This window comes from Chiloscyllium plagiosum, unplaced genomic scaffold, assembly GCF_037043375.1.
Source record: "Chiloscyllium plagiosum isolate Xiang-an unplaced genomic scaffold, Cpla_swu_hap1 HiC_scaffold_43, whole genome shotgun sequence".
NCBI classification, from domain to species: Eukaryota; Metazoa; Chordata; class Chondrichthyes; order Orectolobiformes; family Hemiscylliidae; genus Chiloscyllium; species Chiloscyllium plagiosum.
Genome location: NW_028270181.1, coordinates 22,931,148 through 22,958,036, shown reverse-complemented (window position 1 = coordinate 22,958,036; position 26,889 = coordinate 22,931,148). Strand labels below are relative to the sequence as shown.

Here is a 26,889-nt window from a genome sequence, read left to right as displayed (position 1 = left end):
TGTAAAAATAGGATAGCATGTGCAACTCCACTCTACCCCTATTCTATCCACAACAATTTTAGGTTCAATCATGAGAGGGCTTCCTTAATACCTACCAAGTTAGTGGAGAACATAGAACAAGTAAAATTCTAAGTTCTGAGGACTAAAAATTAGGCGCAGCAAAAAATCATTACAAAAATAAATATGTTATTTTGCCCAAATTACCTAATACAAGAAAGAGCTTGCATTTATATCATGTGCCATCATATCCTCAGGGTATTCCAATGAATTATTTAAGTACAGTATAGACATTATTATTATGCAAGAAAATGCAACTTTTAATTTGCACATATGAACATCCCACAGAGAGTAAATGAGATGTCTGATTAGTTAATCTGCTTTGGGTGGTACAGACAGGAGATTGGTTAGGAAATTCTGGGATTTCTTAGCATAAACAACAATAATACCTTATATTTGTAGAGTGATTTTAATGTAAAATAATGTTCCAAAGGTGCTTACCAAAAGCAATATCAATAAAAACACTCTATCAGCATAGTAAACCGAAAACCTAAACAAGGAAATAGTAAGGGACATCTTAAAAGACAAGAGAAACATATATGAGAGATTTAGTAAGGGAATTCCAGTGTTTAGTACCAGGGCTGCTGAAAGCAATTAAAGTTATGGATGTGCAAGGAAGGAGAACTGGAAAACACAGGCGAGAAGCACAGGTTGATCCAACAGAGAGATAAAAAAGGCATCACTTTAAAGAGATTCAAAAACAAGGATGAGTATTTTAAGTTGAATGGAAGCCATTGAAGTTAAGCAAGTACAGGTGAATGATTGGAGCTAGTTAAGATAATAGGCTGAGTTTTTAATGAGCACATATATAATGTCAGGTGGAAGATGGAGGCAAACTGGGACAGTATAGAATAGTTCAGATTACTTTAGATTAGATTAGATTACTTACAGTGTGGAAACAGGCCCTTCGGCCCAACAAGTCCACACCGCCCCGCCGAAGCGCAACCCACCCATACCCCTACATTTACCCCTTACCTAACACTGCGGGCAATTTAACATGGCCAATTCACCTGACCTGCACATCTTTGGACTGTGGGAGGAAACCGGAGCAAACCCACGCAGACACGGGGAGAACGTGCAAATTCCACACAGTCAGTCGCCTGAGGCGGGAATTGAACCCGGGTCTCTAGCGCTGTGAGGCTGCAATGCTAACCACTGTGCCACCGTGCCGCCCACTTTAAATTTAACAGTAATTAAGACATGAACAAGGGTCACAGCACAGATGAACAGAGGCAAAATTAAGGTCAAGTGATTTTGCAGGCTAGACCATTAAGTCCCAACTTCAGTCTTTGGTCTGCTGCATTTTGCAATATTTTAAGTAAATGCAGTCAAATTATAGCCATTTCCCCATCACTGCCACCACAGAGAGACTTCCATGGCCCACCAGGCCTATGATTGACCACTGGGTTATCCTGTTTCCTCATTCACATTCTGGTCTTGGCCAGAGTATCTTCCACATGGGTAAATAAATAATTCTGGACTGCTTCTGGATTTTATGGTGTCTCCCAACTTCACCATCTATTTTATGATCTTGCAACAGACTGTGTACACTTCCTGCATCTTCATTATCATTAAAAAAATCATAATTGCTATCTCCTCATGTACTTTTCTCTCCTATAGCTTCTGAACCGCATTCACTACAGCTGCAATCAACCTCAGACAAGGGTTTGGTGAGACTCTGTGCTGACTTCCCTTTACCCAAGTCATCATTATGCCATCAAGGGAATTGAATTGAATTGAATTGAATTTATTTATTGTGATGTGTACTGAGGCACAGTGAAAAGCTTTGTCTTATGAGCAATACAGGCAGATCACAGAGTTAAGTAGCATAGGTAAGTAAATAATAGGTAAACAGCAGCAAAAACAAAAACACAGGTACAGGCAAATGTTAAGAGTCTGAGAGTCCATTCAGTATTCTAACAACAATAGGGTAGAAACTGTTTCAAAACCAGCTGGTGCATGTATTCAGGCTTCTGTACCTTCTCCCCAGTGGGTAGAGGTTGTAGAAAAACATTGCCTGAGTGGGATGGATCTTTAAGAATGCTGGCGGCTTTTCCTTGACAGTGGGCCTGGTAGATGGATTCTATAGATGGGAGGTTGGCCTCTGTGATTGTCCAGACAGAGTTCACCACTCTCTGTAACCATCTCTGATCTTGATTGGTACAGTTGCCATACCAGGTAGTGATACATCCAGACAGAATGCTCTCAATGGCTCACTTGTAAAAGTTGGTGAGGGTATTTGCCGATATGCCAAATTTCCTCAGTTGCCTGAGGAAGAAGAGATGTTGTCGGGCCTTTGTAACCAGTGCATCCACATGAGGAGTCCAAGAAAGATTGTTGTGGATGACCACTCCCAAGAGTCTGACACTCTTCACTCGTTCCACTTCTGTGCTGTTAATGTGTAGGGGGAGCATGAGTAACATCCTGCCAAAAGTCAATAATGAGTTCCTTGGTTTTGCCAGCATTGAGAGCTAGGTTGTTCTCAGTGCACCATTTTTCCAGGTCTTTCACCTCCTGTCTGTAGTCTGTTTTGTCGCCATCTGAAATTCGACCGACTGTGGCGGTGTCATCAGCAAACTTGTAAATGGCATTAGTCTGGTATTTGGCGACTCAGTTATGGGTAAACAGTGAGAACAGTAGGGGGCTGCAGTGTTGAGTGTCAGTGAGGATGAAATATTGTCCCCAATCTTCACTGATTGTGACCTGTGGGTCATGAAATTAAGGCTCCAGTTGCAGAGAGTGGGGCTTAGTCTGTGATCACTAAGTTTAGTAATTAGTTTCAAGGGGATAATAGTGTTGAAGGCTGAATTGTAGTCAATGAGTAGGACTCTTACGTAGCTGTTCTTGGTGTCAAGATGTTCTAGGGAGGAGTGAAGGGCAAGTGATGTGGCATCTGCTGTGGATCTGTTGGTCAGATAGGCACACTGGAGTGGGTTGAGAGTAATGGGGAGGCTGGAGTTGATTAATGCATGACCAGCTTTTCAAAGCACTTCATGACCACCAAATTTAGGGCCACTGGGCAGCAGTCATTGAGACATGCTGCACGAGCCCTCTTAGGCACAGGGATGATGTTGGCCTTCTTGAAACAGGCAGGGACAGTGGCCTGCTGCGGGGAGAGGGGGAAGATGTTCGAGAAGACCTCTGTCAGTTGATCTGTGCAAGGTCTGAGTACACGGCCTGGTAGTCCGTCTGGTCCCACTGCTTTCCTTGGATTCACATGAAGGAAAACAGATCTGACCTCTGATACAGTGACTGTTGGAATAGGTTCGTCAGGACTTGTCGGAATAGGTGTTACCTCTCTGCCAAAATTCTGCTCAAAGCGAGCATAGAAGGCGTTGAGACGATCTGGGAGGGATGTGTCATTGTCTACTATCTTGCACGGTCTCTTCTTAGAACCTGTGATGTCACTCAGTCCTTGCCATCATCGCTGTGAGTCTGTCTGGGTCTCTAGTTTGGATCGGTATTGGTCCTTGGCTGTCTTAATGGCTCTGCCAAGGTCATACTTGGATTCCTTAAATTTGAGTGGGTCTCCTGATCTGAAGGCCTTATGCCTGGTTTTTAGCATGGTCTTATATGTCCTCATTCATCCAGGGTTTCCTGTTGGGGAACACCTGGATTGACTTCCTCGGTATGCAGTCCTCCACACACTTGCTGATAAAGTCTGTGACGGTGGTGGCGTACTCATCTAAGGGACTTCAGTTATTAACCCTGGACTATTTTCTACATTCTTCATTTATTTCCTATTTTCCAGTTACTATCAGGTTCTTATGCATCCTAATTTCTATGCCATTTCAGCCTTTCCCTAATCCATTTCCATGTGCATTTGACTTAATTGTGGATCTGAGCCCATCACATTATTTGCACTTCTGTTTTTTTTTTCTTTGCTTCCTTTCCCTTTACCTCTTTTAGATCCCTTTCTGATTTTATCATGTCTCCTTTCACTTCTCCAAATTTGGGTACTCTGGCTCCCCAATTTCTGACTCCTGACAAGTACATCTGATGGCAGAGAGCAATCCCTCTAGGGATTTGTCCGTTCAGTTCAAATGAACCTCTGGTCAGCTGACTTAAGCACTGCTCACTGGGAAGTGGATGGGTAGTCACTGGACTAGTAATTCATTGGCCTAGGCTAGTACTTTGGAAACAAGGGTCCAAATCCATGCCAGCTGGTGGATTTAAATCCAATCAATAAAATCTTGAATTGGAAAACTAGGTTCAGTGTTGGTGCCATTAAACTACCATTGATTGTGATAAAAACCCATCCAATATCCTTTAGCAACCTGCCATACCTACCTGACCTGGCCTACATGTAACTCCAGCCCCACAGCAATGTGGTTCACTCTTAACTGCCCTTCAAAATAGCTTAGCAAGCCATTCAGTTCTGCAATAATTAGGGATGGGCAACAAATTTGCGGTGTTAACTACTTTTTTTTATGGTGAAGCAGCTTCAAAACTACACCTTAGGGACTTATCTAAATTAGACATTTTCTAATAAGAATATATGTACAATAATAATATATGAAAACATGCTTAAGCCAAAAAGTAAAAGCTTTTAAAATAAATTGAATAACCCAGACAGAAAAATTAACTGGCATGTTTAAATCCCATATAAATATTAAATCTTATAATATTATATCTTTTTTAAAAAAACTTTACAAAAATGTTCTCTCTAGAAAACTGTCATTTCTTTTCCACTTTCATTCCCATCATTTTCACTAGGAAGCAAGAAATGGATCAGGCCATCAATATTTCCATAGATTACATCAATGTTGCACTTCAGCTGACTTAGCCAGAGATACATTTGAACCGAACGGAGATACCCCCTGAAGGGATTGCCCTCTGCCACCAGATGACCTTGCCAGGACTAGCAAACTTGGATTTCTTATTGGAAATGTTAGACAAATCTTCGGTTTGAAAGAAAACTTCTGAGTTGTGCTTCAATGCTTCAATATTGTGCCAATTAGGGTAATAAACCAGTTCTTAAACAAGTAAATGTTGAGGCAGATTTTAATACTTTCATTCATACTGGAGCCTACAAGACTGTCAGTTCAGGATTACTCCTAAAATAATTTAGAAATCTTCAGCCTGGCACCAGAGCAAAATGAAACCTATATTGCTTAGCGAATCCAAAATTTCAGGTATTATTGGAGAAATAACATCATTTTGTTCATGCATCTGATATCACAACACCAAAATGTATGCAAGTAGAAAATGCAAAGTTCTGTGAAGCCCTGCAATGTTAATTGCTTCTTGCTGTCACATTATGAAAATGTTACTTGCCATCCTGTCTGAATGAATTCAAGTAAACTTGACTTGGTTCTGATTTCAGCAGAGATCAGATTTGAATCATTTGACTAAATATGGTATTAGATGTTGCTTATAAAAATCTCAGCTGTAAAGTTCATATTTGCACTTACTTATTATTTCGGTGTCATTTATCTTGAAGCTACAAAGAACTTGATCAGCATTCCGTGCACGAGAAAATCCATTACCTCTTACCACAACTTGATATGATTCTGTAACAAGAGCAAAACAGACATAAATATAACAGATGCCTGCCAACATTGTCATGAACTGTATATCTCTTAATTTTAGAACACATGCATAGTTGTACTGATGCATCCTGCAGATTGACTGCATCTGAAGAATAATGGTGATTCTGGAAGTCACATAGTCAAGTTTGAACATGTTATGCAAGCTTCAAAAACTGACTGCAGAATAATCTTTAGCGACCACATTTTGAGATTTAACACCAACCTGACATCAAACACAGGAGTCTTGGTACAGCCACTTTCCAATATCATCACATGCTTTGATCACACAGCAAGCAACAATACTCCCAACAGAATTGCAATTATGAACATTTTTGCGTTTATGATAGGCCGAAGTCGACAGATTTTTGATTAACAAGAGATCAACAGTAATGAGGGGGCTGAAAGAAAAGTGCAGTTGAGACCAATTATTTTATTATATGGTGCAAAAGGCTCAACAGGCCAAACAGCAAACTCCTGCATCAAATCCGTAAGTGCTGAATAATGAGTAAAACTCAATCCTTATTTTATATATAAAATACTATACACTCCTTTAGTTCTGATTGATGTGAGGAAATCTCCTTTTATGTGAGAATGCAATAGTACTGATTTCAATCCCAATACTAAATACAGAAGTACAGTTAATGTTTCCGTACTGAATTATTAATCAATCACTGAATTTAATGAATTTTATCAGAAGCTATTACTACAGAGCTTTATCTTTGTTGTGTTTGTGACATTTGAGATTGCAAATGTAGTTCACCATTATGGATGAAATTTAATAAAATGCAAGTTTTCCCCGAAAAGTTTTTCATAATGAAAGAAAAAGATAAGCATTTATATCGTGTCTTCACATTTCAGGACATCCCAAAGCACTTTGCAGCATCTTAAGTATTTTTGAAGTATTGACACTAGTGTAATTTTAAAAAGAAGCAGACAAATTCAACACACCAAGATACCATAAGCAGCAATGTGATAACGGCCAAATGATCTGCTCTAATGATGTTGATTGAGAAATACATATTGCCAAAGGAACTGTCTTGCCCTTCTTTGAAATAGTGCCATGAGGCATTTTTAGTCTGCCTGAGAGGGTAAAGGGAGATTTGATTTAATGTCTTAGACAAAAGACAGCACCTCCAACAGTCCAGCACTCACGCAGCACTGCATTCGAGTATCACATTCTAATGACTTAGAGGCAAGAGAGCTACCACTGAACCATGGGGAACTTAAATTGAACTAAGTCAGGAAATTCTTTCCATCCTTGATCAAAATAGAACATATATTCATTTTAAAAACCCCACCATTAAAATAAAATGCCTTTATACTAGGAAATTCAGTATTTCGCTTATAATTGCCTGACATAAGCCTGTTAGTTCAGATTGTTAGCTAGCATGTTAGTGTTATTTTATCTGAATATAGGCACAAATCATATGGTGAGTTTCATAGGTGACTGAAGATGACAATATGTTGAACGTGTATTCATTCATATTCCTGTTTACCAGAAGTTTGTCAGAGAGAGGCACGAGATATTCTCTCACTGTGCAACCTCTTTTGTCATTTACATTTTACTTGTCTCTCAACGATAAAGAACACTTAGTATCGATTAAATTTGAGTTATGTACTTGCCCTCTTTCTGTTCTACTGTATTGTTACATATGTATGGCTGAACTTTTGAGCATTTGATTATTTGTCAATTTTCATTATCTGAAGGTTCTGTATATTATGCAGAATAATGAAGATTCTGGCTTGTGTCTTTGATAGAGAGTAATAACCCCTGAGCTCACTTTCATATTTTTAATTGCCATTTTGGTGTCTACCTCCCAGAGTAGTTACCTTTTAATTGAAACAATTTTCAAAATATTGAGCTTGCCATAATGCTGAATATAACTAAATATTTACCTGAAATCTTCCAAAGACTGATCAATATAATCTATTATATTGCATAATTAAACAAAATAGTTGTCAGATATTGGGGTAATTATTGTTCTATAAGTATATCACAATTTAATAGGATGTTTTTACTTTCTTCTTCACAATATTTAAAAAATATTGGAATGAAGAATCTAAATAATGATAATGATTACCACAAGATACTCAAGTTCACTAAAAAAATAAAAAGAATGAAAACTGGCAGGCACGAGGCAAACAAAGCCGTGAGTACAAAAATTGTGGACTGCTCTCTTGTTAATGTCACAGGGTTTAATCACGTCATTATAGCTTACATCTATGGTTCTTCTCATGTCCTACTTGCCATGTCAGCTGAGGTACAATACTAAACCTCTATTCTGTCAGCTAGCAACCAGTTCAAATCTCTAATAACATGTCATCACAATAAAGGAATCCTGTTCAATTTTACATTAAATTTCCTTTCGTTTCAAAGTCGTAGACCAGTTTATGAATCAAACCCTTGCTTGTGCCCAGCTATACGTGATTAATATGAAAGCTGAATGCCGAAATGGCTAATTCTATTTAATTTCAGGTTCTGACTGTGACCGAGTCCTTTTCTTTCTTAGTTACTGTCAGATTGTACATTTGTCGATTTTGACAAGATAGCAAAGGGAAAAAGGTCAGCTCTGAAATAATCGGGCAGCGCTGGCAGCGAGATGGTGGGTTGAAGCTGGTGCGCGCTGGCTGTGCTGTCGGCTCTGTTTTTGTGACTCTGATGAGAAGCTGACTGTTTGCATCCACACCTGGTAGTTGACGTGGCCAGTAGGATGCCACATCCAGCAAAACCTTTCAATCATGTCTCTGTACCATGAGCATAATCAAAGCAATGATGCTGTCAACTTGTATACAATGCACCTCCAACTCCAAACTGATGGCCTGTTTACAGGCTGCACGTCCTGGTCATTTCAAATCAACCTTATTACAAAGATAGCAGTGCGTTGCTCTGTATCAGGAGTTACAGGATGCAAATATTGTTCATGAATCCATCAGTATGCAGGCAGAAAGCATGAAGTGGCATGTTATAGAAATAGTGATATCTTCACACATGTCTGTCACAATTCAGGAATGCCATTTATTATTATTTTTCAATTCTGTCAGTGCACACTCTGTACTGACAGATTGGACTACGTAAACATTTAGCTAGTATTTTACAGTATAATATTAAGAATATTAAGGCTTTCATTTCGAAAATGCCCTCATTTATATAGTACAAGAAAAAGGTCAGAAATGGATGACCATTAATTTATAAAACACAATTTCTTATGGCTTTCAAATATATGCATTTCATTTTATAACAGTCAATAATGTTCTCTTTTTAATTATTTTCATTTTTAATTTAGAATTGGGGAAATATATGGAATCAATTGACCGAATAGATTCAAAGTGATAGTTTTCTATATTTTTAATTCAGTGCATCATTCTGACTGTAGAATGTCAAAGTGTAAATGTTAATGAACATAGTAAAGCAATAGTGAGGAATGTTAACTTGGATGGTCAGATTCATTTTTGTTAAATTTCTTTGACAAAGTTTGAAACTATAATACCTGTCACAAACAAATTATATATGTAACACATATTAAAGTCCACATTTGAAATGTGAAATAATTTTATGGAAACAAGTTTTTGTTTCAATCTTTGGTTTTTGAAATTATTATTAAGTTTTTACATATAAAGACTTAAATGTTTAATTTTGTATAAATTCTATGAGGGTAATTATAAGCTAACCAGTTGGTAGACACAGGAGAAAAACAACGTAGAATTACAATCCATCCAAAATCATCAGTTTCAGAATTAGCTATTTAGTTTTAAAATTATATCCTATATAATTACACCCATAACTTGATGAATGGTGGTGTAATATTTAACCTGCATATGAACTGAATTTTGTTGCTATTGCAGGGATTCTATGACAACTAATTGAATATTAGCTTAATTACAAGTTTTAAGCTACCAAGGCAGCATTGCTCAAATTTGTAAATTATATTGGTATGAGAAATTATTTAACAAAATACTATTCCACTCCTATTATTCACCTTTCAACCATTCTTCATTAAATAATTCAACCAACATTTTCACCTCACATCAGTCACAAGATTATTCTTTGGCTATTGTTACTGAAGCACCAATACTGGCTGTACAAATCAATAAAACAATTTTAGGAATAACACTCGAGGCTGTAGGATAGATGGAAAAGATTATTGGGAATACAAAGACTCACAAAATATTTATCTATCAAAATTTCATACCCCATGGAAAGTGACTGAGCTTTAATTCTTCACTCACAGGAGAAAAAACACTTTGCAGAACCTGGTGTCAAATACATTACTTAAAGCATATGAAGTAAAATTTGTCTTAGCTAAAAATGTAAAGTGAATGGGAGAAAATGAAATGTTTTATCCCGAACCTCTTTCATGAAGGTCCCTTTTACATTAATGCACAGGATGAATTTCACCCTCATCATTGCAGGAAACTGTACAGTGGTCTTCGAAAGGAATTAACTAAATGGCTTTAATCCATTTTATTCTTGTCTACAGCCCGAAAACTGTCAAGACATTCCCAATCTTCTAGACTTCATAGCATACCTATTGATATAACTACAAAGGGCATCAGCCACAATATAGAACTTCCAACATAATATGTGGCACAGTGGAAAGCAGTTTTTGATTCTACTTCTGTGCATTAACAATTGATGTCAATATTGATTTGCTCACTGTATGCTGCAATGTTAAGTTTGTCTGAATATTTGAAATAAATTACACTGCAACAGTTTCAGTAACTGCACAAAAATAACTATTGGCATGCACGCTGGTCAGTTAAACTCTTGGCTTTAGCTTGATCAGCTGGATTCATGATTTTTGCCTTGATCTCTATTACTGGTCAGCTTCCATACAAAGTCCTTTCCCTTTACTGATTGGGTAGCATTCGCTCACAGTGGTTGCTTGTATTCAAATTATGACTGATGCAAGAAGTGATTGTAAAAGTATTTTGAAAAGTTATAAAATCAGGAAGTATGATGCAAAATTTAGTGCTCATTATTAGCAGCTAATTATACATTTGTGCCCTTTTTCTTAGAAGATAAGAATGTAAATATGAATGCCAATCAGCTAGAAATGCAGTCAGTGAAACCTTTTCTCATCTAGGTGGTGTCTTGATTCAAAAGGTTGTGGACAAAAGACTGTTATAAAATGTGTTATCCACTTAAGCATCTCTAACATTCCTTTCAATGCAAGATTGTGGTTGTGAATCTGACTGATGTCATACAACTTGTGAACCACCTTCAGATATGAACTAACTTATGTCCTTTGTGTTACAAGTCTAGGCCTGATTGCTTTTAAGAGAACCCCGACTATAAAATAATAAAGAAACTGGTTAAGCATGAAATTTACAAACTGCACAAATGTGCATATTACTTTGTTTCCTTTCAATCTGAGTTCAATTAGTGATTAAATGAATAATGCAAAGATGCTTCTCTAGAATATATCTTAACCACCACATTTCACTTTCTTAAAGAATTCTCTTTCACCAATGTTTTAGTCTTTATCACTAAATGATGGGTTGTTTTAGATTAGAAAGCCAAGCCTACCTCCTGCACAGACGTGTGATGGTTCAGCCGCCAGAATTTCAATGCAAGATTTCTTAAGAATCTGGTAAAATAGAGACAGAGTCATAAATAGGTACAGCACAGAAACAGACCCTTCGGTCCAACTCATCCATGCTGACCAGATATCCTACATAAATCAAACCCATTTGCCAGCATTTGGCCCATATCCTTCTAAACCCTTCCTATTCATATATCTATCAAGATGCCTTTTAAATGTTGTAATTGTACCAGCCTCCACCACTTCCTCTGGCAACTCATTCCACGCATGCACCACCCTCTGCATGAAAAGGTTGCCCCTTAGGTCGCTTTTAAATATTTTCCCTCTTACCCTAAACCTATGCCCTCTAGTTTTGGACTCCCTCACCCCAGGGAAAAGACCTTGTCTACTTACCCTATCTATGCCCTGGATGATTTAATGAGGGGCTGCATGGCTCTAAAAACCTAAGGTCACCCCTCAGCTTTCAACACTCCAAGGAAAATGACCCCAGTCTATTCAGCCTCTCCCTGGCAACATCCCTGTAAATCTTTTCTAAACCGTTTCAAGTTTCACAACATCCTTCCTGTAGCAGGGATACCAGAATTGCACACAGTAATCACTTCCCATGTGGTCTCTGCTTTCTCTCTCTTTCTCCCTTTTGAAGTGCCATTGTTTTGATATTTTTTCCTAAAGTTCCAAAATAATACAACAGCTGGTAAAACAGTAATTACTGCTCCTGAAATTCAATGAAATTAGCTCAACTGAAAATACCTCAAAAAAACAAGCAGCTCTTACAGCCACAATTTTTTTCCCGTCCTCCATTTTGGATTACCCAGAAACTTTTATTGAGAAAGAATACTTCGATATCCAAAGAATTCAACTATAAACATACTTATAAAATGGTAGTTTGTGTTTTAAATTCATTTGAAATAAGGAATGGAGAATAATTTGTTGCTTAAAAATTGCATGAAAGCACCATTTTACTTAAAGTCACTACATCATCCAAGTTGAACCTACCGAATCAATTACACTTCCTAATGCTTGAAATCCACCTTTCACTGGGAAAACATGATCAATGCTGTCAGCTATCTTCGCCAACTAGAAAAGAATGAAAGTTCATGATTAGAAAAGGTTTGGGTGGTGAATCATTCATTGTTTATTTTCTGGTTTTAACTAGACAACAGACACTAGACACCCCTTAGGTTTTTAGAGCCATGTAGCCCCTCATTATACAATCAGAAAGTGCTGGAGAAACTCAACAGGTCTGGCATCATATATGGAAGGAGAAACAAGGGTAGCATTTCATGCCTGAGATTTCTCTTTTCACAGATGCTGTTAAATCTGCTGAGTTTCTGTAGTGCTTTCTATTTTAATGTCAGATGTCTGGATTTTAATTTACTCTATAATTTCCTGAGATATCTGCATTGCTGTTCCAAGCCTTCTGCTGAGACCTTTCAAATTTCATTAGCATAGCTCCACACTATTCAAATCAATTTGACTGTGAATTTCCTAGTTGCTTGTGGCATACAGTCACACCAAGAAATTGTGTTGTAGACGGTCTGAAAATCACCAATTGGCAGGGTAAATTATAAGTAAAACAATGACTGCAGATGCTGGAAACCAGAGTCTAGATTAGAGTGGTGCTGGAAGAGCACAGCAGTTCAGGCAGCATCCGAGGAGCAGTAAAATCGACATTTCGGGCAAAAGCCCTCCATCAGGAATACAGGCAGAGAGCCTGAAGGGTGGAGAGATAAGTGAGAGGAGGTGGGGTTGGGGAGAAAGTAGCATAGAGTACAATAGGTGAGTGGGGGAGGGGATGAAGGTGATAGGTTGGGGGGGACGGGGGAGTGGATAGGTGGAAAAGAAGATAGGCAGGTAGGACAAGTGCTGAGCTGAAAGTTTGGAACTGGGGTGAGGTGGGGGAAGGGGAAATGAGGAAACTGTTGAAATCCACATTCATGCCCTGGGGTTGAAGTGTTTCGAGACGGAAGATGAGGCGTTCTTCCTCCAGGCATCTGGTGGTGAGGGCTCTTACATATATCTCAGCTTGAAAGAAGTATTCAAACTTTGCAGCTCCATCTCTTCAGTTTATCTGGGCAATTTTGTTTGCTTGACTTTTCTTCACATCCTCAAATTCCTCATGAGAGTTCTGTGAATGTCAGAAGCCAATTTTTCTTTGCATCTTTGTCCTTTATAATGCATTTGGAATGACAAAGTCACTGGAATGACTATCCACAGGGGCAGTCCCATAATTCTCATTATTATGAAGGAGGAGGTGCACAGATAGAAGCATGGACCTTGAGATACAATTGCAGGAGACCTCAACAAACTCACTGCTAATTCCTGGAAATGTTTCCTGGACCAGACATTTGCAATGTGACATTTGAGGTGTGAGAAAGCATCAGGAAGAATTTATTAAATAAATCAAATTGTGAAAATGCATCATATACCTGTGTTTCATTGAAATCTTTCACACCAACGCAATAAATTGTAGCTCCATAACTTCTGGCCCTATCAGCCTATGCAAAGAAAAGACAAGTTTGTCAATTTTTTTATGATTGAAAACAAATTGGAGATTTAATTTCTTTTCTATTGCTTATGGATACTTACTTCCCGTTGTGCAAGATCATACAAACGATCAATTAATTCCCCATCTGTCAATGCAATGATGACACTAGCAGCTCGAAACCCTGTAATTGCAAATCAGCATCAGTATTTTTCCAGCAAAAGACATTTCAATATCATGAAATTATGCATAATTTAACTTACCATCCAGTACTTCTATAGCATTTAACATCTTGAAGTAACTCAGCATCAAACCAAGTCAAGGAAAAGTAGCACTTACAGATTTTTGAATGCATGTCCATTGACTAATAACCCTCCAAGGAGAGGAAAGAAAATATATCTTTTTGTTAGCAGGATAACTTTGATGTGGTAATATACTAAGTTCTACTAAGTGAACTAATTACTCAACCAATACAATCATTTCCTTGAAAAATTAAATATGGTAGAGACAAAATGGCTAGCTTGAGCTTCATAAATTACAAGGAATTAGCTTGAAAGAATTCTAAATGAACATATACATCCAAAGTTCTGCAAGTTAAAGCAGTCTTTTTGTCTTCAGTCTGCTTTCTTTCAAAAGTATACTTTGCTCAATGCTGTTCATTCTTGTGCATTAGAAGACCCCTGCATAGGAATTGATTTTCCATCCTCATTATGAATGAAATGCACCTAAAAATATACGACCTACATATAGGGCTGGTGTCAACATTATGATCAAACCAGAGGCCTATCTCTCCTCTTGTCTGCCTGATGTCCTCCAGTCTCAGAATCCCAAACTTATTCCCGCTCTCTTGGCTTGCCATTCTTAATGCCCCATCCCCCACTCAACTGCACAAGGATGTATAAAATGCTTTCGAGCTTTGCACCACCATCCTTACCTCTGAGTCATTTTAACCAGAGAAAGGTTGTTGGTTTTCATTTTAAAAATGAACTTAAATATTGTCTGGTATTAGCTTTTTGCTTTCCATTGTAGTAATGTGCAGTGGCAGCACCGTGTATAAAAGTCAACGCACATTAAAATCAAATTTCCCGCTCTCTGGGGAGCTGCATTGATTCATGGGTGATTTTCCAAAAAGCAGCAAATCTGATCTTAATCCATAATGACTGCTTGATGCGCTGCCACTGCTGCACACTAAAATAATCGTGTAGCGAAAGACTGGGAATTAAATTATTTTAATTAGTCTTTTCAGTGTGGATCAGAACATTTTCTTAAATATTGCAACTTTTGATTAAGGCTGATAAAACAAAGTGAGATCATATTTTAAACAAAACCAAACATCAGAAAGAGGAGAGCAACAGACTGCAATTAAGAAAGAAACAAGCAAGAGATTGTCAGGCATTTATAACTTACATCTTCATTTTCTATACTGCTCATGAAACTCAGTCTCTGTTTGACTATGGGCACAGGTCAGGTATATTTCATTTGACAACTGTCATTTCCAATGGTGTAATTAGAGCTTGTGTTACAAGTTAACAAATATCACACTGATGCTGCAGATGAACACAGAGATCCAAGCACAGTACTACAAGACAGGATGGACATTTTCTCTTCTCTGGGAGAAAGTGAAGACTGCAGATGCTGGAGATCAGAGCTGAAAAATGTGTTGCTGGAAAAGCGCAGCAGGTCAAGCAGCATCCAAGGAGCAGGAGAATCGACGTTTTGGGCATAAGCCCTTCTTCCTGAAGAAGGGCTTATGCCTGAAACGTCGATTCTCCTGCTCCTTGGATGCTGCCTGACCTGCTGCGCTTTTCCAGCAACACATTTTTCAGCTCATTTTCTCTTCTCTGCCAACCTTCCAATGGGCTATTTCAAGCTAATGGGACACACTATTGACTACATAGCCAACCAGTACAAATCTGTACCCAGGGGCAAACACTGGCAGCACCAGTTACAGTAGCACACCTAATGTATTTATGAGGAGTTTTGATTTGAACATGAAATAAGTTTATAAATTTCCCATTGCAAATACAATAGTGCAATTGCTTGTCACTATTACCAGATTAACAGCCCCAATTAGGGAATTCATATTCTGTGGTCAACCTGGCTGACCTCGTTACAATAACTACTAATGTACATAGTTCCCAATCTCAGTATTGTGCAGGTAAAAGTGCTAAACAGTTGTTTTGCAAAGACAAGAAAAATATTGGAGTGAGCTCCGAATGAGCTATTGCTATGGCTTCTGCCAACAGCACGGTACTGCCAGAGGTCGGGAATAGATCATTTGTTTGTTTCACTGCTGCATCTGAAGATGTACCTTGGAGAAAAATCTTAATGTTGGGTGTGTTTACAGTAAAAACATGAAAAATAACTTGTTTGAGGAGAAAGTATTGAATTAACTTGTGATAGAGGAGCTATAGAAAATAAGTTTTTAAAAAATACTTTCTAGCTAAAGTTTAAATTATCCTCGGAGTGAGAAATTATGCTGACCATTTGGCATTATTTTATGTAATGCACAGAATATTAGAATCATACAAAAGATTGGTTGATCTCATACATCTCACATACATTGCAACATATTAAAATCCACAAATTGAAAATATTAACAACGGTACTAACTTGCATTGATCTTCAGCAGTAGGGAAATAAGATTAGCACTGAAATATAGAAGGAAATATTTGAAGAGGTGACCAAAGAGGTAAAAGAGGTATGTTGCATGAATGGTCTAAAAGAATGAGAGTAGGTTGGGCTGTTAAAACTGGTCCAATTAGGGAGCCCTAGCTGACAGATAAGAACAGAACAGAAGACGTTTAGAAGATAAATTATAAAGCGTTGGGTCTAGGGAACTAAAGTCCCAATAATGTTGCTGCTGATTATTTACAATAACGGCTGAAAGGAAGGAAGTTGCAATGGAGGCATGAATCAGAGAACTACAAAATATGGAGGTGGGTGAGAAGGCAGAGTGGTGTTTGGATGGTAGCTGTAGGAGTTATAGAAGTTACAGTGTAGTAGGGAATACTACAAAGTGATTTAACCATAAGGATTTGGATCACACACGGCCACCGGGAAACAAGGTTAACACCCACCAGAATTGTTTTCATGGTGAATCTGTTCAGTTGCCTGTAACAAGTTTAAATGAAACACAGTTACTAAATAACATTGATATGAACCTTGGTATAGTGACCAAATCAACACATTTTTAAAAGAAATAAAATTACAAACAGAACTTATATTGTAAATTATACCTTTCTGAAGCCCTCGTGCATGAATGTATCTCCTCCAGGCACAACATTCCGAAGGGTTTGAAGACCTTCTCGTATGGCTTCTCTTTAATTAAAACATAATTACTCAAGTTCAAAAAATAGTACGAAGCAGTGAGTTGGCTAATTTCAGTGAATTATTTCAAGACCAATAATGAAGATCTCTCATTTAAGAAAAATTGGGCTTTGTATAGCAAACAAATACACAATTTGACCTAAATTTGAGCGAGCTGAGACAAGACTTACCGATTTGCTGTTAAACTCATTAAGGTTGTACTTCTTGTGGAGAACACAATAAATGACATTCTTAACTGAGGACTGAAAACAGTTGATTATTAGTGATATTCCTTTGAGTAAACTAACTATTTGATTGGACAGTAAATATGTTAAATAAACTCGATGATACCTCAAATATTTCTCAGCCAGAAGTTCAACAAAAGAATATATTTCAATCCAATGGTTCATAACACTTCCAGACCTGAAAATAAAAAAAAAGTAAGATGTGCAATCAACATGAGTATATGTTAGGCTGGACTACACAATTAGTAAGGAAATACTGCACTGCTAGGGGTGTTATCGTTTGAATGAGACATTAAAACCTCCTCTTCTCTCAAAGTGGATGTAAAAATTCCATGACATCATTTGAATGATGATAGGGAAGTTCTCCCCATCTCCTGGCCTGTACCACCAGAAACACATTGAAATGTAAGAAATTGGAACAGGAGTCCCTCAAGTCTGCTCTGTCATTCACTAAGATCATGGCTGATCTTCAATTTCAACTCCACCTCCCTACCTGATAGTAGGGATAGTACATTATAGCCTTTCCAACCAAGATGATTTCCCTTAGTTTCCAAACATCTGTCAACCTCAGTCTTGAATATACCCAACAATTGAGCATCCATCCACAGCCCTCTGGAGTACAGACTTCCAAAGATTCATAGCTCTCTGAATGAAGGAAATACTGGGGCATATTTCATTTCTGAACTAGCCTCATAATAATTTATGAGTTTTACAAATTCAATAACTACTAGCCAACTCTGGCTAGAGTTTATATTCTATACTAGGCAGTTATTAGGCTCCAATCAGAACTAAATATACAAACTTGCTGCAAACTAACAGAGAGGTTCTATTTCTTAGTTGTGCACTCTGTAAACACTCAATACGAGTTTAAACAAGCCATGAACCTAGCTGATGATTCACCAGTGCTCATGTGCCTTATATCTTAAAGAGACACTGTCGCAACATAGCATACCCTAACTGTAATACATAATAGCTTACACCATCAAACATTGGATACATAATGATTGAAACTGCAGAAGTTTGTTTATCAGCCCATCTGAAAGGGTTGAGGTAAGTTTTTTTGGGGTGCTTTCATGTACACTTGTTGCACTTGCTTCTCTGGATGAGTTGGTTTTGCTGGATGACCCACCACTTTTGCATTTATGTTTGATTTCTGAATCAGTACTTGGGCATTCCTGGTTTTTGCTTTGGTATGGGGCTTTGGACGAAGTTGAAGGTTGTTTTAGATCTCTGTGAAGATTTTGAAGGCTCTGAGTATTTGTAATAAGTACAATGAGTGGATGAGTGCCTAACCATTGCAGTTTCAATTACCATTCTGGCCATACCCATCATGACCTCAGGATCAATAACTGGATATGTCAGAAATCTTCAATATTCATAGCTTGATAAGACATGTAGCCCAACAAATAACACAAATCAGAACAAGACACAAAAACTCTTAAAGAATTAAGATTGTTACTGAGTGATGCTTCCAAACTCCTGTGTCCTTCTAAACTATCTAGAGCTCTAACACCAAACCAGCTGTACATATATCAAGAAAATGATGAATGCAGTACGTGTATTTACAAAGATTATTCTTATTACATTTTGTGTTAAAAGAATTCATTACCTGGATAAATCAAGATTCATAAAATCCCTATAGTGCAAAATGAGGCCATTTAGACCATTAAGTCTGCACCAACCCTCTGAAGAGTAGAAGGCCCAGATCCCCACCTTATTCCCATTGCAATGTATTTCCCATGGCTAATCCACCTAGCAGGCACATCCCTGGACACTACAGATAATTTACTGTTGCCAGTCGAACTAACTTGCACATCTCGGGAAACCAAGTTCCCAGTCTCCATTAGAGACAGGGCTTCCTCAAGGCTAAAGAGCCAGGCATCATGATTGTTTGATTCAACCCCATTGTTTTCACACTGTTAATGCTCAGTTGGTATCTGAATTCATAGAGGTAGAGGCCATTTGGCCTATTAGGCCAATGCACCAACCCTTCAATGAGCATCCCAGCAAGACCCCAACATATCCACGTGACCCTGCATTTCTCCATGGCCAATCCACATAGCCCTCATTGTACAGATAGATAGCCGATACTTGAAAAGTAACCGTGAGTCCATCACGTCACCTGCATTCTGTAAGAGTAGAAACTGGATACACAATGTAGAGTGCTCCTGGGTGAACCTGTCTAACTGCTGATCCCAGTGAGAAAGCCCCTACAGCAAGGGCCAGCCTCCAGCTGCAAGTTTGGACATTGCTTTGCAGCTCCATGTTCATGCCTGATGTTATTTTAAAATAATAATTCTCCCATTTGCTATTTTGCCTGCAACCAAATTTCTTTCCCACTTGCTTTCAAATGATTCTGAACCACAGGTGGAGGAAAAACTTTAATCTTTTTTTTTCCTTTGACTGCTTAAAACTCACTGCAGAGAAAGCCAGATAGTCAAAAAGCAGCTGTCTTTTCTGTCACTTTAGCACATATAGAACGACACATCATCCAACTTAGCTACAGCATCATTGGAAAGACTCTGTATCACACAGATAAAGTGAATTGCACAAATACTCTGAGTTAGCCACACTTCAGTTTTGCATGTTTTGAAATTTTTTCAGCACTTTTGCCTCAGCTCAAATTAGCACAAATTTAGTTTTCAGAATTCAAGAATAACTAACAAGAAAAGTGTGCAATGTGCTAATGAACACATTGCCACCAGAAATAAAAACTGTCAGCAATTTGAATGCCTTCCAGACAAACAATAGCAGCAGGTACCAAAAGCAAGGAATAAAAGCAGATCCATTCAAATTGCTGTAAATTGCATACAATAAAGAGACATTCACTAGGTAGAAGTAGGCTGGGTAGAAGCAGGCCATTTGGTACGGAGGCCCATGTTACTATTCTTACTCTACATGAGCTTCCTCCATTTACTTTCTCTCACCATGTTAATGTATGCTTCAATTCCTTTCTCAGTAATCATTTAGATTAAAAGAAAGGTTAGCCACCATAATTCCAGAGGACCATAGGGCTGCTCTATCATCAGAGAGAGGCAACTGGTGGGGTTTAGTATAGCAGTTGGACCGTCATGTTGAGGTTGTACAGGACATTGGTAAAGCCTCTTCTAGAGTACTACTTGCAGTTCTGATTGCCTTGTTATAAGGCAGATATTAATAAACTGGAGGGGGTTCAGAAAAGATTTACCAGGATGTTGCCAGGAATGGAGGGTTTCAGTTATAAATATAACCTGGGACTTTTTTCACTGGAGCGTAGGAGGTAGAGGCTTGACCATATAAAGCTTTATAAAATCATGAGGGGCACAGATAAGATGAATGGAAAAGATCTTTTCCCTAAAGTGAGAAAGTTCAAAACTTTAAGGGGCCATATTTTAAGGTGGGAGGAGAAAGATTTAAAAAGGACATGAGGGGGGCACTTTTTTACACAGAGTGGTTAGTGTGTGAAATGAGCTGCAAGAGAAAGTGGTGGGTGCAGGTACAGCTACAACATTTAAAAGACATTTTTATAGGTTCGTGAATAGAAAAAGATTTGGACGGATATAGGCCAAATGCAGGCAGGTGGGACTAGTTTAGTTTGGGAACATGGTCAGTGTGGACTAGCTGAACCAAAGGGTCTGTTTCCATGCTGTATGACTCTAATTATCTCCCCCCTGTCCCTAAGTTGATTGCAGGTTTACACCTGAAGTTTTGTAGTTTTTTTTAAACTTATTTTCTAATCAACCTGCTCAGAGATGTTATTGTACACCTCTGGAACAGGTTGGACTTGAACCCAGGCCTCAAGATTATAATACATTATTATGAAAAACTCATAATATGAAACAGCTGCGTGTAATGAGTGTTTTAGCGTGATTTTTAACAAAACAGGTCTTTAAATACAGAAGTAAGATGGTGTGTGTCTGCCTCTAACTTCAAAGATTGTCTACCCTTAGGTCCTTTCCTAGGTGATAGCCAGCCAATGGCAGCTACACTCCACCTCATCTCCAGGCTCACATTTCACATTACTTTGCAGACTGCCTGGAATACTCTATTAGAGCCCTGTATGAGAACTATTGCACTGAACTCGATGCTCACAAATTGGACTCGGTCTGCCATTCTAAATACTGTGATTGCAATGGCAGGTCAAAGGCTTGGAATTCTGTGGCAAATATTTCACCTCCTGACTCTCAAGGGCTGCCCACTGTCGACACTGCACAAGTCAGAAGTGTTATGGAAAATTCCACACTTGCCTGAATGAGTGCAGTTCCAACCATATCTAAGATAATCAACACCATCCAGGCAAAGCAGTCTGTTTGACTGGCACCACATTCACAACTTTCACCATTCCCTCCCTGCACTACCCATAGTGACAATAGTGTGTGTTATTGATAAAATGCATGGCAACATCTCAACCAGGCTCTTTCAATAGCAGCTTCAAAAGTTGCAAGCTCTATCACCTAGAAGGACAGAGACAGTGGTGAGAAGTTCCTCTTCAAGCCAGACACAATTGAAACTTGTTTCCTGATGAAGGGCTCTTGCCTGAAATGTTGATTCTCCTGCTCCTCAGATGCTGCCTAACCTGCTGTGCTTTTCCAGCACCACACTCTCGACCCTCACAATTGAAACTTAGAAATACATTGCTATTCCTTTGTTGTTGCTGTGTCAAAATCCTCAAACTGCCTTCCTAACAATGCTGTGGATATAGCTGAACCATCTGCAAAACATTGATACAAATGGGTGACTCACTCAAGGACAATTAAAGATGGGCTATAAATGTTGACATAACCAACATGAAAGTACAAAAAAAAGTAAGACCCATGAAATAATAGACTTGAAAATAACAAATTTGACAAAAGGATTAAACTTACCTGTTGAAGCATGCACAAAATGTGTTTAAGACTTTTCACTATGACAGGGCTGATATCTCTCGAAAAAATCAAATGGTTGTTTCATATTCTTCAGAGTCTTCCTTCGCCACTGAGGTGAAAATAGCCACAAACTTTAGCGACCAATGGTGCTTACAATTTCCTGTTTATAGCAGTCTGAGCATACACATTGAGGAGAACCTTTCCCTTTTTGTAGCAGCATGATTGAAAGTGTGTATGGTGCAAATTGAAGTGCAAAAACATAGAAGTTACCCCAATAATTGTTAGTTTGTCTTCCTGAAGAATTAAAAGCAAGGTAAAACATGAAATTTGGAACCTTTCTGAATAAAATTTTGATAAGAAAATTAACAGGGGCAAAACAGAGAAGACAAAAGAATCTAATTAACGTGACTTGGAGGTGCCGATGTGGACAAAGTTAAAAATCAACTAGGAGAAAATGAGGACTGCAGATGCTGGAGATCAGAGTTTAAAAATGTGTTGCTGGAAAAGCGCAGCAGGTCAGGCAGCATAAAAGGAACAGGAGAATCGATGTTCGGGCATAAGCCCTTCTTCAGTTAAAGTTAAAAATCACACAATACAAGATTAGAGTCCAACAGTTTGGATATACTAGCTTTTGGAGTGCCGCTCCGATGAACCACTTGATAAAGGAGCTAGTGCTTCCAAATAAAGCTGTTGGACTAAAAACTGATTAAGGTATTGTCATACCAACAGGAGTCTCGCCTGCCAGTCATAGAGATGTACAGCATAGAGAAAACATGCTCAGTCCAACTTGTTCATGCCAACTATATATTCTAAGTTAATCTAGTCTCATTTGCCAGCATTTGGCTCATATTCTTCTTACCCCTTCCTATTCATGTAACCATCCAGGTGCCTACACCATTTCCTCAGGCAGCTCATTTCATTCATGCACTGCCCTCTGTGTGAAATGGTTGTCTCTTAGGTCCCTTTTAAGTCTTTTCCCTCTCACCTTAAACATATACTGTCTAGCTTTGGACTCCTTTAAGCTAGGAAAAAGACCTTGGCTATTCACCAAATCATGCTCCTCATGATTTAATAAATATCTACAAGGTCATTCCTCAGCCTCTGACATTCCAGAGGAAATATCTCTAGTCTATTCAGCCTTTCCCTGTAGCTCAAACCCTGCAACCTTGGTAACATCTTTGTAAATTTTTTCTGCACCCTTTCAAGTTTAACAACGTTGTTCCAAAAATAGGGAGACCAGAATTGAACTCAGAGCATCACAGAGTAATGGAGATGTCCAGCACAGAAACAGTCCCTTCGGTCTAACTCGTCCATGCTGACCAGATATCCCAACCCAATCTAGTCCCACCTGCCAGCACCTGGCCCATATCCCTCCAAACCCTTCCTATTCATTTACACATCCAGATGCCTTTTAAATGTTGCAATTGTACTAGCCTACACCAGATCCTCTGGCAGCTCATTCCATACACACACCACCCTCTGAGTGAAAAAGTTGCCTCTTAGGTCCCTTTTATTTTTTCCCCTCTCACCCTAAACCTATGCCCTCCAGTTCTGGACTCACCCACCACAGCGAAAAGACTTTGTCTGTTTATCCTATCCATGCCTCTCTTGATTTTATAAACCTCTATAAGGTCACCCCCTCAGCCTCCGACACTCCAGGGAAAACAGCCACAGCCTATCCCTCTCCCTGACTGGAGCTCAAATCCTCCAACCCTGGCAACATTCCTGTAAATCTTTTCTGAACCCTTTCAAGTTTCACAACATCTTTTCCATAGGAAAGAGACCAGATTTGCATGCAATATTCCAACAGTGGCCTAACCAATGTCCTGTAGAGCTACACCATGACCTCCCAACTCCTGTACTCAATACTCTGACCAATAAAGGAAAGCATACCAAACACCTTCTTCACTATCCTATCAACCTGCGACTCCACTTTCAAGGAGCTATGAACCTGCACTCCAAGATCTGTTTGTTTAGCAACATTCTCTAGGACCTTACCATTAAATGTATAAGTCCTGCTAAGATTTGCTTTCCCAAAATGCAACACCTCACATTTATCTAAATTAAACTCCATCTGCCACTTCTCAGCCCACTGGCCATTCTGGTCAAGATCCTATAGTAATCTGAGGTAACCTTCTTCGCTGTCCACTACACCTCCAATTTTGGTGTCATCAGCAAACTTACTAACCAAACCTCTTATGCTCACATCCAAATCATTTACATAAATGATGAAAAATAGTGGACCCAGCACCGATCCTTTTGGCACTTCACTGGTCACAGGCCTCCAGTCTGAAAAACAACCCTCCACCACCACCCTCTGACTTCTACCTTTGAGCCAGTTTTGTATCCATATGGCTAGTTCTCCCTGTATTCCATGAGATCGAACCTTGCTCACTAGTCTCCCATGGGGAACCTTGTCAAACGCCTTACTGAAGTCCATATAGATCACATCTACCACTCTGCCCTCATCAATCCTCTTTGTTACTTCTTCAAAAAACCCAATCAAGTTTGTGAGACATGATTTCCCATGCATAAAGCCATGTTGACTATCCCTTGCCTTTCCAAATACATGTACATCCTGTCCCTCAACATTCCCTCCAACAACTTGCCCATCACTGATGTCAGGCTCACTGGTCTATAGTTCCCTGGCTTGTCCTTACCACCCATTTTAAACAGTGGCACCACGTTAGCCAACCTCCAGTCTTCCAGCACCTCATCTGTGACTATCGATGATACAAATATCTCAGTAAGAGGCACAGCAGTCACTTCCCTAGCTTCCCACAGAGTTCTAGGATACACCTGAACAGATCCTGGGGATTTATCCACTTTTATGCATTTTAAGACATCCAGCACTTCTTCCTCTGTAATATGGACATTTTTCAAGATGTCACCATCTATTTCCCTACATTCTACATCTTCCATGTCCTTTTCCACAGTAAAAACTGATGCAAAATACTTGTTTAGCATCTTCCCCATCTCCTGCTGCTCCACACAAAGGCTGCCTTGCTGATCTTTGATTCTCTCCCTAGTTACCCTTTTGTCCTTAGTGTATTTGTAAAACCCCTTTGGATTCTCCTTAACTCTATTTGCCAAAGCTATCACATGTCCCCTTTTTGCCATCCTGATTTCTCTCTTAAGTATACTCCTACTGCCTTTATACTCTTCTAAAGATTCACTTGATCTAACCTGACAAACACTTCCTTCTTTTTCTTAACCAAACCCTCAATTTCTTTAGTCATCCAGCATTCCCTTTAACTACCAGCCTTTCCTTTCATCCTAACAGGAATATACTGTCTCTGGACTCTCGTTATCTCACTTCTGAAGGCTTCCTATTTTCCAGCCATCCCTTTACCTGTGAACATCTGCCTCCAATCAGCTTTCGAAAGTTCTTGCCTAATACTGTTGAAATTAACCTTCCTCCAATGTAGAACTTCAACTTTTAGACCTGATCTATCCTTTTCTAACATTATTTTAAATCTAATAGAATTATGGTCACTGGCCCCAAAGTGCTCCCCCACTGACACCTCAGTCACCTGCCCTGCCTTATTTCCCAAGAGTAGGTCAAGTTTTGCACCTTCTCTAGTAGGTACATCCACATACTGAATCAGAAAATTGTCTTGTACACACTTAACAAATTCCTCTCCATCTAAACCTTTAACACTATGGCAGTCCCAGTCTATGTTTAGAAAGTTAAAGTCCCCTACCATAACCATCCTATTATTCTTAGATAACTGAGATCTCCTTACAAATTTGTTTCTCAATTTCCCTCTGACTGTTAGGGGGTCTATAATAGAATCCCAATAAGGTGATCATCCCTTTCTTATTTCTCATTTCCACCCAAATAACTTCCCTGGATGTATTACTGGGAATATCCTCCCTAAGTAAGTTGTAATGCTATCCCTTATCAAAAACGCCACTCCCCCTCCTCTTTTGCCTCCCTTTCTGTCCTTCCTGTAGCATTTGTATCCTGGAACATTAAGCTGCCAGTCCTGTCCATCCCTGAGCCACGTTTCTGTAATTGCTGTGATACCCCAGTCCCATGTTCCTAACCATGCCCTGAGTTCATCTGCCTTCCCTGTTAGGCCCCTTGCATTGAAATAAATGCAGTTTAATTTATCAGTCCTACCTTGTTCTCTGCATTGTTCCTGCCTGCCCTGACTGTTTGACTCACGTTTGTTCTCAACTGTACCAGTTTCAATTTTAAATCTTTTCTCACTATCTCCCTGGGTCTCCCCCCCATCTTACTAGTTTAAATCCTCCCGGGCAGCTCTAGCAAATCTCCCTGCCAATATATTACTCCCCTTCCAATTTAAGTGTAATCCATCCTTCTTGTACAGGTCACTTCTACCCCAAAACAGCCTCCAATGATCCTTCTCCCATACACCAGCTCCTCAGCCATGCATTCATCTGCCCTATTCCTGCCCTCACTAGCTCATAGCACCAGGAGTAATCCAGACATTGCTACTCTCGAGGACCTCCTTTTTAAATTCCTGCCTAACTCTCTGTAATCTCCCTTCAGAATCTCAACCTTTTCCCTTCCTATGTCGAAGGTTTCAATGTGGACAATGACCTCCTGCTGGCCCCTCTCCCCCTTGAGAACATTCTGCACCCTCTCTGAGACATCCTTGATCCTAGCACCAGGGAGGCCACACACCATTCTGATTTTTCGCTGCTGGCCACAGAAACGTCTGTCTGAACCTTGGACTAGAGAGTTGCCCCACACAATCGATCATTTGGAACTCAATGTACCTCTCATTACATTAGAGCCACTCTCAATATCAAAAACTTGGCTGTTTGTGCTACTTACCCCGAGTATCCATCACTCTACATTTTCCAAAAGAGCATACTTGCTTGAAATGGGGAGAGCCACAGAAG

General features: G+C 39.1%; 1 protein-coding gene across 1 annotated transcript in view; it reads right to left on the bottom strand.

Annotated features, from left to right (window-relative positions):
* antxr1d (ANTXR cell adhesion molecule 1d) overlaps nucleotides 1-26,889 on the bottom strand; it is a 114,617-nt gene that overhangs the window by 79,377 nt on the left and 8,351 nt on the right. Inside the window, exons 2-10 of the mRNA XM_043678795.2 lie at nucleotides 17,277-17,348; nucleotides 17,117-17,188; nucleotides 16,856-16,937; nucleotides 16,697-16,730; nucleotides 13,721-13,800; nucleotides 13,561-13,629; nucleotides 12,128-12,208; nucleotides 11,116-11,176; nucleotides 5,472-5,570 (exon numbers count right to left, since the gene is read on the bottom strand). Of these exons, the coding sequence (XP_043534730.1) occupies nucleotides 5,472-5,570; nucleotides 11,116-11,176; nucleotides 12,128-12,208; nucleotides 13,561-13,629; nucleotides 13,721-13,800; nucleotides 16,697-16,730; nucleotides 16,856-16,937; nucleotides 17,117-17,188; nucleotides 17,277-17,348 (650 nt within the window). The remainder of the gene's footprint in view (nucleotides 1-5,471; nucleotides 5,571-11,115; nucleotides 11,177-12,127; nucleotides 12,209-13,560; nucleotides 13,630-13,720; nucleotides 13,801-16,696; nucleotides 16,731-16,855; nucleotides 16,938-17,116; nucleotides 17,189-17,276; nucleotides 17,349-26,889) is intronic.